Genomic DNA, 16,250 nt, shown 5'->3' with positions numbered 1-16,250 from the left:
CAGACGGGCTGACGCTTCCAGGCCCTTCCACTGGCCTCGAGAGCAGGAGGTGCGCCAGCCCGCGTGTAAGGACTTCGAAAGCTGATGGGGGTATTGTTGCTTCGCAGGCGGTGGGTCCCCGATCCAGTGACCGAGAAGGTTAATGTCCCTGCCACCTGCTGCCGGTGTCAGGAACGGCCCCAGTCCCTCGCCCGCGTCCCTGAGACCACAGCTCTAGGGGCCCCGTGTGCGTGTGTGCGTGCGTGTGTTTAGGCAAATGTGGAAGAAGAGCTTCATAATAAGGCAAAAGCTGATTATATTCATTTAATCTTTGTTAAAAGCATCACAAATGATTTATTGATTTTATAAAGGAAAAATAAGAAAGAACTTTTCGCATCTTTGTTATGTGCATGTACCAAGTACAGGTCTGGCCCGGTGGAGTGAAGCGTTAGCTGCCCACGGCAGACCACAGCGTGGTCCCTGGCGCCTGTAGACACCTGTCCAGCAAATGTGCAGGACCGCAAACGTACACCCAGATCATCCATAGACCTACATGTTGATCTATACGGTTATGGGGATGGACACGTATAAGGTTATGCCAGATGCCACCTGATTCCCGGGCTCTTGGGTCCACACACTCAAAATACTCTTAATAGAAATAATAAAATACAAGAAAAACACAAATAACTAAGGGAGAAAAAAGAAAACAACAATAACCCTACCCAAACAGCAGAGAGAATGAAGTCGAGTGGTCAAAGAAGGTCAGAGGGTTGTCACCCGTAGGCACTGGCGAGCTGGGGGGAGGGTGGGGGACTGTGTCCAGGGGGACTCCATGCTGACCTTGACCTTGGACCTGGATGGTGCTGACAGGTGTCTGACCCTGTGTGTCTGACGCTCATGGGGCAGGCTGGTGGGGGCGGACGGCAGGACACAGGGCTCCCTAACTTGTCTTTGGAGACTGCTAACGGGCTGGGGGAGGTGGTGGCAAAGGTCTGGAGAACCCCGGCCTCTTCCCACACCGACCGCACCAGCAAACATGTCCCCGGGTCCTCGGGCCCCAGCCCTTCCCCAAGGAGGGTCTTGAGAAAAACTTACAGGGTGACCTCTGGAGCGGGGCCCAGGAGCCCCAGCTGGTGAGCAGGTGGCCTCCTCCACCTGGCATGTGACGCACTGTGACCCCTTCCTCCCCGCAGTCTGAGTCCCTATTTGTAACACATGAAGACTGAGGGACTCCTGCAATGTGGGGGGCTGTTGTGGGTGTGAGGGTGCATCCCTGGGCCTCCCCTCCTGCAGGCCATGGTCCTCTTCTAGGGGACGTGGGGTAATGCCCTGCTAGGCTTCATTCTGGACTCACCAGCAGCCAGGGAGCACCTAGCCAGGGCTCTGGTGTCCCCATGTCCTAGGGAAAGGCCCTGAGCCACGGAGAGCCCTGCCTGGGAGGGGAGAGGAGGAGGGGTGGAGGGAGGGCAAGGAGGGGAAAGGGACAGGGAGAGGCAGAGGGGCGGAGGGAGGGAGGGAGGAGAATACTGACTTCCGGTTTCAAGGCAAAAGGTGAACATCTCCCCCCATATATTCACATGTGTAGACTGAGGCTAGCGTCCCTGATTCTAGGCATCTGTGAGTGAGCAGAATCGCTGCACGGGGTGGGGGGGGAGGGGGGCAGAGGGCTAGTCCCTGGGGCACCTCTGCTATGGTCTTGCTGTGTGACTTGGGGAAAATCATGCCCTCTCTGGGCCTCAACTCCTCCATCTTCAGAATGAGGGGCGCACTCCTGGATGGCCCTTCCCGTCTGCCATCTGAAACCATGGCTGGTCTGGGGGCTCCTACTCGGGGTCCTCAAACTGTTGGGGAGCACAGGACCCTTGCACATCTCTGGGGGGCCCCTGCCACGCCCGCCGGAGGAGGAGACCCTGGCGGCGGGCAGGGAGTCGGGAAGCGTGAGGGCCCCAGGGGGCCGGCAGGGGCAAGCTGGGAGAGCGCTGGGCCCTCTGGGCCCCAGGGATGGAGCGGAGCCAGGAGACGCAGGGGAGCTGGGCCCTCGAGAAACACGGTTCGGTTCGGAGAAGGGGGTTCTGCGGATGGCCGCTGCCCCGCCCAGAGAGGTGTTTACATCATCTGCAGTTTAAAAGGAGGCAGACAGAGGGAGGTGCGGAGGGCGGTGTTGGGAGGGCCTGGGGCGGAGGCTTTCTGGATTCTGGAGGGTGCCCGAGATGGGAGGCCATGCGGGTAGGAGCCGCCCTCCTGGGGGTGATGAGCAAGAAAGCAGGACTCCGGCGCCCTCTGCGGGCGCCCTGTGCAGGGACAGGGCCCAAGGTGCAGAGTGACGGGCAGCCCCGGCAGGCTCGCCTCCCCGGCTCCGGGGCGGCCGGGCCTCGGACTGGGGCGACGTGTCAGCAACAGGGGCAGCCACGCAGGGGGCCAGGGGCAGAGAAGTGCCCAGAGTCGGGGTGGGGGCGCCGTGGGCCTGGTGTCCGGGGGATTGGGGGCGGGGGGCCGCAGGCTGCCCCCATGCGTCTCGTGGGCTGGGCGGGCGTGAGCTGAAGACAGGGGACATCTGTCACCAGGCGTGGGGACAGCTGGAGGGAGTGGTGCTTCCGCAGGTTTCTGAGGGGACGCGGGTCCCAGCACCTGTGCCCTCCGGGGATGAGACGGCGCAGAGGAGAGTGTCCCGGGCGCGGGCGTCCGGGGACATCAGCTCACCAGGTAGCTGTGCATCTCTCGGGAGTTGATACTCAGGACCACGCCGGAGTGATTCCCTAGGAAACAGACAGGCCCGCCCGTGAGCACAGGCCCCCGCCGCCGCTGCAGAGGGTGCCACGCAGCCAACATGCGGCCGCATCCCGGGGTCCTTCCGCCGTGCAGGTGGTGCCCGAGCGCGCGGCGGGGCGGTGGGGGTCTCCAGCTCCTGGGTGCGTGACAGGGCGGGTTCTCCCGGTGCCGTCGCGAGCAGGGGACCCCGGCGGGCCTCGGGAGGGGAGGCCAAGGCTGACCTGCGGCGGGGCGGGCTGGGGCGGCGGCCGCGGGGGGCTGCGGGAGGGGCTGCGGGCCTCCTGGCAGTGGGCGCTGCAGGGCACGGCGTGGGGAGGCCCGGAGAGGCGGGAGACAGAAGGGGCGCGGTGACGTCAGAAACGCAGGCCTTAGCTGGGAGGGTCCTGGGGGGGCTGCAGCGGGAGCCTGGGAGAGGGGAGGGGCTGCCCTGAAGCGCTGCCTGCAGTCGGGGACAAGGCGGCCCCACAGCTCTGCAGCACCTGCCGGGCGCAGCGTGCGGGGCTCCTGAGCCCGACCCGCTGGCCGAGACCCTCGTCAAGGTCCATCACCTTGTGGCCTTGGTTTTGCCATCTGGAACGTGGGCATCACAGCTCCGCCCTCCATGGACCGCGTGGGGATTGCATGGGAACATGCACCTGGCGCATACTAAGTGCTCGATTGAAACAACCTGTTATTATTATGCTCTTATCGTTCTTCAGGAGCTTGAGAGCAACCAGGTGCCACAGGCAGGAGAGCAGAGCTCGGGTCCTCCCAGGGACACCCACACCCTCCGTCCGAGCCTGGGAAGCCCCAGGTCCGCTCAGAGCCTCTGTGGCTGGTTGTGGGGTTGAGACACCACCTGCATGAAGGTGGGGACCGGGCGACATGGGAGGCAGCGTGGAGCCCCAGGCAGGGGAGAGATGGGTGGAGGGGGCCCATGGGGGTGCACAGGGATCGCACCCCGCGCCTGGGGGCTGCAGTGCTAGGGGAGGGCACAGGCTTTGGAGCCGCAGAGCTGGGCCTGAATCCCTCTCTCATCAGCCAAGTGACTTGGGCTCCGAACCTCAGCTTTCTCATCTGTCCAATGGCCTGGCTCGCGGCAGCCCCTCGGCCCAGGCCCAGCATGGAGCTGGTGCTCAGGATGTCAGAGCTGATGCGATGTCCCAGGAAGGGGCAGAGACACCGCTCCCGGGGAGCCCAGCGGGGCTGGCAGGAGTGGGAGACAATGGGCCCTTGTGCCAACGGACAGGGACCCCGCCGAGGCTGGGGGCTGGAGAAAGGGTGGGGGTCCTCTCCCCGGCCACCCCGGGGGGAATGACTTCTCTGAGCCTCACCTTCAACCACTGACAGTGCGGACTCTGATTTCCGCCTCTCCCAGCTCTGAGGGCACGCCAGACACAGAGAGGGAGGTCACAGTGCTGACCGCGGGGCGCACGGTACCGAAACTGTCACGGCACCTCCGTGCCGTCGGGCCCCGGCTGCTGGCCTGGGAGAGGTGGGGACCGGCCGCCGAGAGACGGGGTACAGGCGGGACGTATCATGCTCCTCCCCCCCGAGGTGGAGACCGTGTCCCCTCCCCTGAAGATGGACAGACTCTGGTTGCCTCGAGCGATAGAGTGAGACGCAAGTGACCGGGGTGACAGTCATGGAGGGCCACGCGGCTGCCACGGGCTGACTGGGCTCTCTCAGTGCTCTGAGGACGTGGCCCCCACGCTACGCGGGAGCCCGAGCCAGACGAAGAGGCCGCGGCAGGCGTTCGGGGGACAGCCCTGCAGAGAGCACAGCTGACCGCTAAGTCACAGCCCAGGCTGAGCACGGAGGCCCGGAGGTGACTCCGGCCATTGTCAGTGCCACCTCGGGAGAGACGTGGGGGAGAAGCGCCGGGCCGCGAGGGCGAGACCGCAGTAACAGGGCACCGTGTCAGCTGCAGAGGGTGGTGCCCCGTGTCCCCAGGCCCCCCTTTAAGCTCGGGCCGTGCCCTCGTCAGCCGGAGGGGACAGCGCCACCGTCCGCCTGGGCCTGGGTCCTGCGCCCTTAGCTGGCCAGAGGCGGCCAGGGGGGACCCGCAGGAGGGTGGGGAGGGGGGTTTTCAGGGCGGGCGTTACCTAGAGTCTGCGAGTCGAGATCATCATCTATAAACTCCTCACCCTGGATGACGCTCTGGACGCCCTGGCCGTGGCTCACGGGGCTCGTCATTTCCTGCTCCTTCTCATTGTGCATCTGGGCATACACGGTCCTCCCGGGGCGTTTCCTGCGGGGCAGAGGAGGGGCTCAGGGGGCTGTGCCACCTGAGCCGCTGGGCCCCAGACCACTCCTGGGCATGGTGCAGACAACGCTCCTGGATCTCTTCTCCTGCCCCTTCTCTGCTCCAGACCACCTCCTCCAGGAAGCCCTCCCTCCTGTGAGCTCCCACAGCCCTGGGTTTCCCTGGGCCCCAGTGCATGGGTGTGCCTTGTCTGGTTCCCCCGGGGACTGGACTGAGGCCGAATTGCAGGGAGGGGGTGTTTTACTGTCTTTAGTCCCCCGTCATCTGGTTTGTGGGAGAGCAGCGTCCTGGGCACTGACAGGGTGGGTGGGACATGCATTCCCATGGCACACGGGATGCCCACCCGGCTCTGAGAGGGGCTTGCTGAGCCCTGTCCGGGTCCTGGGGCTGTGCGGTCCCAATTTCCTGTCCCTCCAGGGCCAGAGGGAGAGGAGACCACGGGCACAGCCCCCATGCCTGCGCTGGGACTGGGCACGGGGTCCCCAGGCCAGGCTCCTCCACGTCCGATGCCTAGTTAGTCTGAGACCCTGAAAGTGCCCACGGTCCCCGAGAAGCAGCAGGCTCCCTCCGACACTGCTTGCCAGGCCCGACCAGTCCTGCAGGAGTGCAGGGCGCAGACCGCTGAGGGCGACTGAAGGGGACACGTTACCTCCGGCTGGAACCCTTACCGGATGACTCATTCCCCCAGAACTCATTTCCCTCTGCTGTGGCTGCCGTACCCCGAAAAGGCCCTGACCCTGAGGGAGGACGAGAGGCTAGCCCCTGCAGGGGACAGCACGAGCAAGAAGTCACCCTTGGGGCTCTTTGTTACAGCAGCCGAGCCACCGCCAGAAACCGAGCCCGCTCCCTGGACCCCCACAGGCCACGTCCGACCCCAGAGCCTCGGGACCAGCGGGGCATTTCCCTACGACCTGGCACCTACCTGCTGTGCTCGCCTTCCCTGTGTGATCGGCGCTCTGGGGGCGCACACTCGCCCCCGGAACCGGGCTGCACTGTTTCCATGGCGACCCATCCCCCCCAGGGAGCACGATCAGTTCGCTAACAACACTCAGCGTGCCAGGCGGCGGACCAGCACGTGCACCCTCACCCCTTCCGGGGCACCTTCTGGGCCCACTCAGCGTCCTCCCTGTCCTCCTCCTCTCTCTCCCCTCCCCCTCCTCCCTCTTCTCCTCTCCACCTCCTCTTCCCCTCCTCCTCCCTCTCCTTCTGTTCTTTCCCTCCTTCCCTTTTCCCACCCCCTCCTTAGTCCCCTTTTACAGATGAGGAAGCTGAGGCCTGGGGAGGGGACGCCGCGGAGCTGCTCAGCGGCAGGGCAGGAGTCTGGATGGGGCCTTGCGCTCAGGGTGAAGGGTGCTCCAGGGCAGAGACCCGGACGGGGCAGATACGGCTGGAAGGCTCCCCCTTTTGCTTAATCTCTGCAAATACACAGGATGCTAGGCTTCCACACACACTTGCACAGTAGGGGGAGGCCTGGCCGGATGCTGGCCTTTAACGCCCTGGGGAGAACCAGCGCGCCCATTCCACAGAGCGGGAAACTGAGGCCGTAACACAAGTCCCACCTGGCAAGGCCACACCCCTGTGGCCTCTGAGGGAACCTGAGTGTTGACACAGGCTGGAGCAGTAAGAAGGGAGTGGGGTGGGGATCAGGGGCGCCCCTTCACTGGGGGGGTGGGGGGCTGCCCTGCGTGTGGGGATCAGCCGGATACCCATGCGGATGGCGGGGCTGCGGCCGGCACCACGCACATCGGGGGCAGGAGGAGACGGCAGAGCCTTGAGGCTGAGAGCAGACTCTTCAAATGGAGATCACGGGGACCCCTGCCTCAGTCAGAATCAAGTGGTCCGCAGCTCTCCACCTGGCCCATGCAAAGGTGATCCAGAGAGGCCATGGAGGCAGAGGGGGCGTGCACCTGCCTCTCGAAGGGCCAGGGGCATCTTTCATCCATCTGAAGACGGCTGCTCAGGGGGGCCCGGAAGGCGCTTGGCCAGCAAGGGAGCCCCTCTGCCCCAGCCCGGAGTGAGCTGCAGAGTGGGCACCTGCAGTTACAGTCCTGGGGCTCGGTCCCTACTGGCTTGAGCCGGACGCTGTTTTGGGGTCGGGAGGGGCCCCGGCTTCAGCACCAGGAATCCTGGTCTCAGATGTCACTTCCTAGCTGTGACAAATACTGCTTTCAGAGGGGCCGCCCTCCAAGGCGGGGTGGACTTGAGGGAGATAAAGCTGGGAATGCCCGCAGAGAGGAAGGTGGGGTTGGAAGATGCTCGGGGGTTCGTGAGCCGCTGTTTCCCACCCGCCCTCCTGGGGCTGGGGCCATTCAGAACCCAGAGCGGGCCTACACAAGTGCCCATCCCCTGCAGCCGCTGCCCAAGGCCTGACTCGCGCCCAGCCAGCCAGGTGGCCTTGCCTTTTGAACTTGTAGAGGATGAACGCGCCCACCGCGAAGAGTCCGATGACCAAGAGGACCGCCACTGCCCAGTAGCCTCCGGTGCCTCCCAGCCTCTGCGAGTCTGCAAGCAAAGCAGCCGGTGGTCGGGGGGGTGGGCACCCGTGCCCTCCCCGGTCTCCCGGGACAGGAAGATGGTCTGGCAGGTCCTCCGGATGTGGCTGAGCGGCGTGGGCAGGTCTCGGGGAACCCCGGCCCCTGGGCCCCCTGGACTCCCACTGTGTACCCGTGGGGCCCCGGGCCTTCCTTCTGGAAGCGGACAGAACCCCTCTGGGCACACCTCTGCTGGCGTGCGGCAAGCCTGCCACGTTTCCCGATGGGCACCATGTCTCTCCAGAGCAGAGGGAAGCTCCTCAGCTTCTGCAAACATGCTTGCCCAAAATGGGAAAGGTCACACTGCGACTGGTGGGGGCGGGGGGCCGAGGTCACCCGAGACCCTAAATGTCCATGTAAATCAAAGCCAGTGCTCGGTGCTGCATTTGTGTAGAGAGCGAGGCCCTTGGACCTGACCCGGTCGTAACCGGAGGCGACCACCTAGGCAGGAGGAGCCCTCGGCCCCCAGTCCCCGAAGTAACAGGGGCCGGGATGCACGTCCACCCCACCCTGCAGGGGCAAGCCCGGGCCAGGCCGGGGGAAGCGCCTGGCCCCTCACCTGTGTCCGTGTCCCTCATGGCCACCAGGACCTGGACCCCGCCCCGCAGAAGGAAGCTGATCTTCTGTGCCTTCAGCACCTGCTGGATGGCCGTGAGTCTCTGAAAGCAGGAGGGGGAGAGTGAAGAGGGTCTTCTGGGACCCACCGGAGGGAGTGGGGAGCTGGGCAGATGTCCGCTCTGACTCTCCAGAGCCAAGGGGTTCGGGGGGGCACTCAGCCTCCTTGGGTCTCAGTCTCCTCACCTGTAACATGGAAATACTCACCCAGCAGCCAGCTTTCACCAAGAGCCTACAATGGGGCACAAAGGTGACCCAGCCGGGACCTAAGAGCTCTCATTTTGGTCGGGACCAGAGTGTGGTGAAGCTGGGGAACCCAGGGGTGCTCCAGGAGGCCCTCAGGCCTGGCAGTGGTCAGGGAAGTCTTCTCAGAGGAGGAAGACCAAGAAGAGAACGAGATGGGGACAGGACAGGTGACCCAGGCAAGGAAGTGACCCCACACGAGGGAGAGCCATCCCAGGAGGTGATGTGGAGGCAGCAGGGGTGGGAGATGGGGCTGGCTTGCCGTTTCACGAGGGGGAGTCTTCCTGGTGCTCAGAAGGGAACCAATGGCCCTTGTGGGTGCTCAGAGATCATTCCTCCAACAGGTGGGTGTAGAGGTATTGGGGAAGGGGACCTCCCAAGGGACAGCAGTCCCCAGCACCCCCCTCCCAGGTGCCTTGGGGGGCCAAACTCAGTCTCCACGCACAGTGTTTTAGCACCTGGTGTTCCCTGGGAAAGAGGAGTCCCCATCAGGGACCATGACAACGACAAGCCAAAACAGCCCCGGATTTGAAGGCACGTGGCTCTGCACCGCCGGAGACCCCAGCACCTCTCTGTTTCGAGGGTCGATGCGAGGCTTCAAAGGAACACCTCGTGGGATGCCTCCAGCCCCGTGCCCAGCGCCCAGCAAGGGCCAGGGGCCTGCCGCGCCGGCCGTGGCCAGGACGAGTCCCTGTGATTTTTCACCGACCTCGGCCCGCGGCTTACTCTCAGCACTCAGGACAACGGGGGTGGGGGTGCCCCTCTGTCCCTCCACCGCCTCCTTCCAAATCTCTCCTAAGCGCCCACACCTGACTACTGCAGAATTAGCTCATCTGCTCGCCAACTCGGGGGGCAAGAGTGAGGGAGGCCCCCGAGCGCCGCCGTGCCTTCCCCAAGCTGCCGAGCCTCTACGGTCAGCTCCCCGTCTGAAAAATGGGTATAGTCCCTCTCCAGCCTCTGCAGTCCCACCTCCAGAGACCCCGCAAGGCAGGGCCCGGGGGCTTGGCAGGCCTGGGCGCCCCCAGGTGCGGATGCAGATGCCCTTTGGGAAATGCTGGGGTCAGGCCCACACAGTTACGTGTCTACTAGGAGGCAGCCTGGGCATGGTGGGCCTGCAGCCAGAGCGACCGTGGGGCTCCGTGTCCCCTCTGTCCTTCCTGACGTGCCCCCCACCGAGCCTCACTTCCCTCGCCTGTAGAAGGAGACGCGACCGCCCATCCTCAGGGGTGCCGCGGGCCTTGCTGCCCTTGCCCAGTGCTGGTCCGTCTTCCAGACGGCCTCCGTGAGCATCCGTCTCACGACTAGTCCGGGGGTAGCTGAGCTTCTGACTCATATTTTTTTTTTGAGATAACATGTACGTTCTTCAAGCACACAATTCCACAGTTTTTGGTATATTGGCAGCTGCGTGACTATCGGCACGATCTGCTTCCAGAACATTTTCATCCTTCCTTCCGGAAGCCAGGTGCCCGCCCCTCCCGCCCCTGGCAACCACCTCCGCCTTCTGCCTCCGTGCACCGGCCTGTTGTGGACAATTCCATCAACGCGGTCGTGCAGCAGGTGGCCTCCGGGACCGGCTTCCCTCCCTCGGCATCCCGTTCGCGGGCTTCGTCCAAATGGTAGCAGGTGTCCGAGCTCCCTTGCTTTTTACGGCTGAGTAAGGTTCGGTGGTGCGCGGGGACGCATCTTGTTCACCCACCCCGTTGAGGCACGTGTGGCCACTCGGGGCCGCTGTGACCCTCCCTGCGCGCGTGCGCATGGATGAACAGCTGCGGTGCTCCTGGGTCCGCGCCCCAGGGGGCGGAGCGGCCGCGTCATCTGCTAACTCAGCCTACCCTTTCGGGGAGCAGCCGGCGGCGGGGCTCAGCAGCGCAGGAGGGGTCCCGATTCTGCATGCGACCCAGCTTGCTGTCTACTTTGGGAACAGTGACAGCTACCCTGGGGGCGTGAAGCAGCTCTGACTTATCTTTGGGTCCCCATCCCATGCCCGCCACACAGCGGGTCCTCCGCCCCTCCAGATGAGGGCTATTATTTGGAAGCTGGGCTACGCAGTGAAGACATTTGCTGCCTACATGGGGGCTGAGTCCTGAGACCCACGCCTTGGGAGTCCATGGCCCTCACAGTCAGCTTGGGCCGGGGTGACCAGCGCCAGCCAGCAGAATGGGAAAGGAGGTGACGCACGTCCCCCTGTGGGGTGGTCTGGCCCCGGTGCCTTGTGCCTCCCCAATCCCCAAAACAGTGACCTTGGAGGCCACCCGGGTCCTAGGGGGGCAGCCAGCCACCTATGTTGGGCAGTGATTGGCGAGAAATGGGCCTTTCCGTGGCCACTGAGACTTCCGTGCTGGTTGTAGGTCCCCCCCAAGCCCCCGGCACTAGGCCGCGAAGCCCAGGCGGTGCAGAGAGAACCTGGGTCCTGCGGATGCAGGAGATACCTTGTCACTGGGGAGGCTCCTCTTCCTTGTGGGCCTGGGAGGGGGCAGGAGCACGTGCAGGTCGGCCAAGGTGGGCAGTCCCGGCTTTACAACGGTCACCAGCAGCTCCTCAGGGACACTGGTCTCCTGTGGGGACACAGACGAGCCACTCTGACCCACCTGCCTCCTCTGTCCCCTGCTGCACTCCGGGGCCCCCAGGATCACCCTCTCTCCACTCTTGGCCTGTCCAAGTCCTGGCCGTCTGTCCTGCGAGCTATTCCTGACCCCTGCACACACGGGGATGGCCCCAGGACCCTGTGACCACATTCCACCTCCTGCAGCCCTCCTGGTCCCTCTGCCCTTCACCCCCGACACCAGCCTCCCCTGGGCCAGGCCTGCCCCCTCTAGTCCACTCCTCACACCGTGGCCAGGGTAACTGAGCAGGCCCCTCTCTGGCTAGTGTCCTTCCAGATGTCAGGGCTCCTGATCATACAACTCCTTCAACCCATAAAGCTCAGCTTCTGCAGGTCCCTCTGCCTCCTGAGAACCCCACTCCGTGCACTTTCACCTGGCAAACTCCTATTCAGGACAGTATCACCAGCATTATTAACGGACTGAGGGGAGTCACGGCCAGAGCGGGCCTCAGCCGGTGGCAGCCATGGATGACTGTAGGGGCCGGTGTTCCTGCCCACCCCGAGGCCTCTGTCTGCTCTCGGTGAGCTCCCCGGGGGCAAACACTGATTCCTCTCTCTGTCTCCAGTGTCCGGCCCAGAAGAGAAACTCCGTGAATAAATGAAAATCCCATTCAGGAGATTCTGGGCCAGCAGAGGACAGTGACTGTGTCCTGGGCAAACAGCTGGGGCTCACTCAATGCGCACGGAGGAGGCCGGCCTGTCCCTCCCCTGCAAGGTGGCGCTCCAGCCACAAGTCCCCTAGAGCCAGGGCAGCGGGCCCTAGCCGTCCTCCAACCCCCTGGGCAGCCAGCCTGAGGCTGGGTCACTGACTGAGGGCAGCACCCCTCGCCCCGCCAGGGGGTCCAGGCTCCCCCACCCCCTGCTTCTCCGGGGCGCCTGCAGGTGCTGGGCGGCACCTTAGAGAGCAGCCGGGTCACCACCAGGCCGACGTCCTCTCTCCACTCAGGGGTATTGGGATTGTGCGCGTCCAGGTCCTTGGAAAACTGCAGAGGCACCACCTGGAATTGGTCTGAAGAGAGGCAGAGACGGGCGAGCGGGTCAGTCCTGGGCAGTGGGGCTCTGCCCGCCGCAGGAGGCCACCCGTCCTGGATGGCCCAGGACTGCCCACAGTCAGACCCCGTGGCCCGCTTTTGGAAAACGAGAGTCCTCCCTGTGACGGCAGCTGCTTGCTCCGGGCAGGGCCCACCTCACCGACCGGCACCAAGTAGTGATCACTGACCCACTGATGACAACAATGAACGGTGCCCACTGGGGAGGGAGGGCCTGGCCCGCACACTGTAAGATCTGCCCTCTCACTCTCAAGGACGTGCACGCCCCATGAGGCTGGGTTTCCATCCCCCAGGGATCCATGGACTTCACTGGGCTGGTCCCCCCACCAGAGTAAGAGTCCCGTGAGGGCAGAGGCCGCACCTTCCCTTTCCCGCACGTGTCCCGGGGTCCCCAGCTCGGAGGCCCACTCCAGAGCCACCTGCCAGTGCTGGTAGGCCCTGCACCCGCAGCCTCGGGGCTCACTGTACTCTCTCCATGTTCCTCCCGAGCCCCGGGTTTCTCACTTGGGAAATGGGAGGAGGCTTTGCAGGGATGAGCGGCCCGAGGGACACATGCTTTGTGAACAGAGAACTCAGCATCTCACAGCGGGGTAGGGGTGACTATTTCCGAGCTCTGAGCTCAGGACTCTGAGCGCACGTGTTTGTGAACACAGGAACAGCCAAGGGCAGGCCGGCTAAATATTTAACTGATGGCTGTGGTCCACGGGAGAGGCTGTTCTCAAAGCCTGAAGGAGGTTTCACTGGTGTGACGAGGCCAACAGCACACAGGCTGGGGGACGGGGTCTCTTCCAGGCTTAGGATGAATCTCCTATGGTAAATGTCTCCCGCGAGGGCCTTGGGGCCCCCAGTGAGCACCAGTAAATGGGGTGCGGATTCAGAACTGAGTCTCAACAAAGGCTGTGTTACAGGGCTCAGAGGACAGATGGCAGGAGAGGTCAGGGTCCTGGGAGGCATCGCCGGGTGACCGCGACACATCACTCAGCTGCGCCCCCGTCTGTGCTGTGTGAGGCCCGTGAGTGCCAGCCACGGACACAGAGACGTGTCCGTGTTCCTTTTACAGACGGGGAAACTGAGGCCGAGGAGCCGGGGAGCGTCCAGGCTGTGTTCACGGGCTCCTCTCTCTAGCCTGCGGCTGCCCAGCATAACCAGGTGTCTGCGGCTTACAGTGCCCCCGTCACCCAAACCCGGGGCTCCTGCGAAGGATGAGACGCGCTGCCCGACCCGGGCACGGGGACTCACCCAGCACACGGACCACCTTGGAGTCCTGCAGCACTGAGCTTCCACAGGCCGCCTGCACCGTCACACGCGCGTCCCCTGTGTCTGCAAACCGCGTGGTCACGGAGTTCTCCAAGGAGAGCAAGGGCTGCAGGGGACACGAGTGGGGGTCAGGGCCGGGGGTGGCGGGCAGCCCCACATGGGACAGTCGGACCCATGGTCCCTCCTGCTGCCCAGGGCCTCACTGAGAACGCTCACTCTCCCCTGCCCTGGTCAGGACATGGGGGCAGCACCGGGGGACACGGGGAGGACCCTCCCACCCCCAGAGCCACTGGCTCTAAGCCAGTGTAGCCTGGACCAAGTGTCCCGGTGTCCCCTTCGTCCTGGACCTGCCTGGATTGCTGGGCTGGAAGAAGCTGAGTTGTGATTTGAACCCAGAGCCTAGCACCTTCCTCAACCCTCCGCATTCCAGAGAAACACAACCTGGGGCCTCTGCGTCTGGGCCTTCAGCCGCTGTTGGGGTCTTTCTGCTTGGGGCGCAGGGCTGCAACCCACTGAATGAGGGAAGGATGGCCCTCTGTGGGTCTTGAGGGCCTGCAGGCTAAGGATGGGCATCCCTGCCCACAGAGACCCTCCAGCCCTGCTACCAGCCATCATCTGTGGCTCCCCGCTGCTTACAGGGTACAACCCAGGGCTCTGGGTGAGGCTTCTGACATCAGGTCCAGCCCCAGTGGCCCCCTCCTCCATGAAGCCTTCCCTGACCACACCCAACACCCAGACTAGAAATGTCCTGATCTTCCCTGGAGCTCACAACACCTCACCCATCCCCTTCCTGTGACGCTTATCACAACTCGGGTCACCTGCTTTGTTCACATCTCTTTCCCCAGGAAAAGGCCGGGTCTGGTCTGCTTCCTTCTGCGTCTGCCAGGCTCAGAGCCGGACCCGAGCAGCGAGGGCTCCGGAAGAAAGGTTGGTGTGTGCTCGCCCCCACTCCACGCTGTCATACCCTGTGCCCTTCCGCCCAGTCCCCGGGGCAGGGCCCTGCCCCCCACCCTCAGCCAGGGCTGCACCGTGGGTCCCGGGCCTGCGCACCTGCAGGTTGTGGCCGATCCACCAGTAGAAGACGGTGAGGTTAGGGTTCAGGGGCAGCAGCATGGCTGTGAGGTTCACCTCCTGGTTGACGCCGACCACGGGAACCACTTCAAGGTGGAGGGCCTGGAGGGGGGCTGCGGGTCGCGGGAAAGGCCGGGGTTGGGGGACACCAGGGCCCTGGCTATTTCAGAGGGGGCTTCTTGGACACCTTCATCACTTCCCCCCGCATCACCCCCCAGCCTACCACCGCACACACTGCCAGGGCGTGGACTTGAGCCCGCCTGCCTGCTCCCCACCTGCGGGCTCGCCAGCCTGGGTTCCTTTCGCTGCCCCAGGGGACTCCCTGCATTCCCCCAAGGACCAGGTTCTCTCTGCCCCAGGGGCGGACTCTGGGCCTCAAAGGGGCGACGGACTTACAGTTGACCTGGACAAAGAGCACGGCCTCGTCGTGCCCAGCCACGTTCTCCGCCCTGACGGACACACGGTAGACACCAGGGCTCTCGTAGCGGTGCCGGATGGGCTCCTCGCTCAGCGTGAGGTTCATGTACACGGCCTTGAAGCCGTCCCCCAGGTCCACTTGGTACTTGGTGGTCAGGACATCTCCCTGCAGGAAATCCCACGAGGCCACTTAGGGGGGATGGCAAAGCGGAGGGGCCTGCGGTGGCTCGCGTGCTCTTCATCCCCTCACTCCTTCCCTCAAAGGGCGCGGGCCCCAGGCCCCCAGGAACCAAACCCGCCCTGCCGTTGGGGCGGCCAGCCTGGCGTGCGGGGCTGCAGAGGGCAGATGGGCCTGGGAGCCACAGAGACACAGGAGGATGGGGGCAGGGCCCAGGGCCAGGTGTGCCCGGCTGCAGAGGGAGCGCTCAGGGTGGCGGGCCGGCCGGTGGGGACAGCCACTAAGGCCTGAGCCCGGAGCCGGAGGGAGGGAGGCCCCCCGCACAGGCTGCAGGGTGTCAGGAACATGGCCAGGAAGATCACACATGGGAAGACTCCTAAGGGGTTTCCCTGAAAATTGGGAAAACATCGTTTTCCCTTCTTGGTTGCTTCCTGAGTGTTTCTTTGATCCCATTCTCTGCGGAGCTGGGGTGCCGGTCAGACATGCAGGGTCTATGCAGCGTGATGCTCCCTGCACCTGCTGCCCCTTCCCCGGGTTTGAGCAGCACGGGGCTGTCTGACGGCCTCACGCCCCTCCAGCTGGGGAGCCAGCCCCCCCACAAACCACCATTTCCTCACTGAGGCGCGGGAAATCGAGGGAAGGAAACGGGAAACAGTATCTTTCTCCACTTCACAGCAAGAAAGTGTTTTCGAGCTCCCCCTCTCCCCTCTGCCCTGCCCCATCACCCCTTCCTACCGCCCTGTCCCTGCAGGAACGCCCCGAAAACCACTTCCTGCTGACCCAGAATGACACAGGATTCGCACTGACCATTTATGATCCTCTCATTCTATGCCTGCAGAGAAAACTTGACAAAGCCCTTTCCCATAAATTATGTTCACTTAACTTTCTCCACAGATATGGTGGATGGTTGAACAGTGTCTGTACCCCCAAATCCACATGCCCCCAGAACTCAGAATGTGGCCTTATTTGGAAATAGGGTCTTTGCAGAAGCGATTAGTTAAGATGAGGTCAGGCCGGAGTAGGATGGGCTCCCAGCCAGTGGCCATGTCTTTATAAGGAGAGGCAGGGGCTTGGGACACAGAAGAGACGGCCACGTGGCGACAGGGCAGAGACCACACAGAGCCACAAGAAAAGGGACACCAGCGCCCCAGAAACTGACAAGACAGGGAAGACTCCCTCCCCAGAGCCTCCAGCGGGAGCCAGGCTCTGCCAACGCCTTAATTTCGGATTTCCAGCCTCCGAACCCGGGAGAGAACCACATGCTGTCTTGTGCCTAATAGCACGTGGTCCCTGG

General features: G+C 63.8%; 1 protein-coding gene across 1 annotated transcript in view; it reads right to left on the bottom strand.

The window, feature by feature from the left end:
• Nucleotides 1-288: 288 nt before the first annotated feature.
• Nucleotides 289-16,250, bottom strand: part of SORCS2 (sortilin related VPS10 domain containing receptor 2) — a 409,142-nt gene continuing 393,180 nt past the window's right edge. The window contains exons 19-27 of the mRNA XM_081812676.1: nucleotides 14,758-14,944; nucleotides 14,341-14,474; nucleotides 13,273-13,396; nucleotides 11,881-11,993; nucleotides 10,812-10,937; nucleotides 8,084-8,183; nucleotides 7,393-7,495; nucleotides 4,875-4,978; nucleotides 289-2,735 (exon numbers count right to left, since the gene is read on the bottom strand). Of these exons, the coding sequence (XP_081668802.1) occupies nucleotides 2,671-2,735; nucleotides 4,875-4,978; nucleotides 7,393-7,495; nucleotides 8,084-8,183; nucleotides 10,812-10,937; nucleotides 11,881-11,993; nucleotides 13,273-13,396; nucleotides 14,341-14,474; nucleotides 14,758-14,944 (1,056 nt within the window). The 3' untranslated portion in view covers nucleotides 289-2,670. The remainder of the gene's footprint in view (nucleotides 2,736-4,874; nucleotides 4,979-7,392; nucleotides 7,496-8,083; nucleotides 8,184-10,811; nucleotides 10,938-11,880; nucleotides 11,994-13,272; nucleotides 13,397-14,340; nucleotides 14,475-14,757; nucleotides 14,945-16,250) is intronic.

Source organism: Leptonychotes weddellii, chromosome 2, assembly GCF_054177405.1.
Source record: "Leptonychotes weddellii isolate Sample4059 chromosome 2, ASM5417740v2, whole genome shotgun sequence".
Lineage (NCBI taxonomy): Eukaryota > Metazoa > Chordata > Mammalia > Carnivora > Phocidae > Leptonychotes > Leptonychotes weddellii.
The sequence above is the reverse complement of the archived record's forward strand: the minus strand, read 5'-3'. Positions and strand labels throughout refer to the sequence as shown.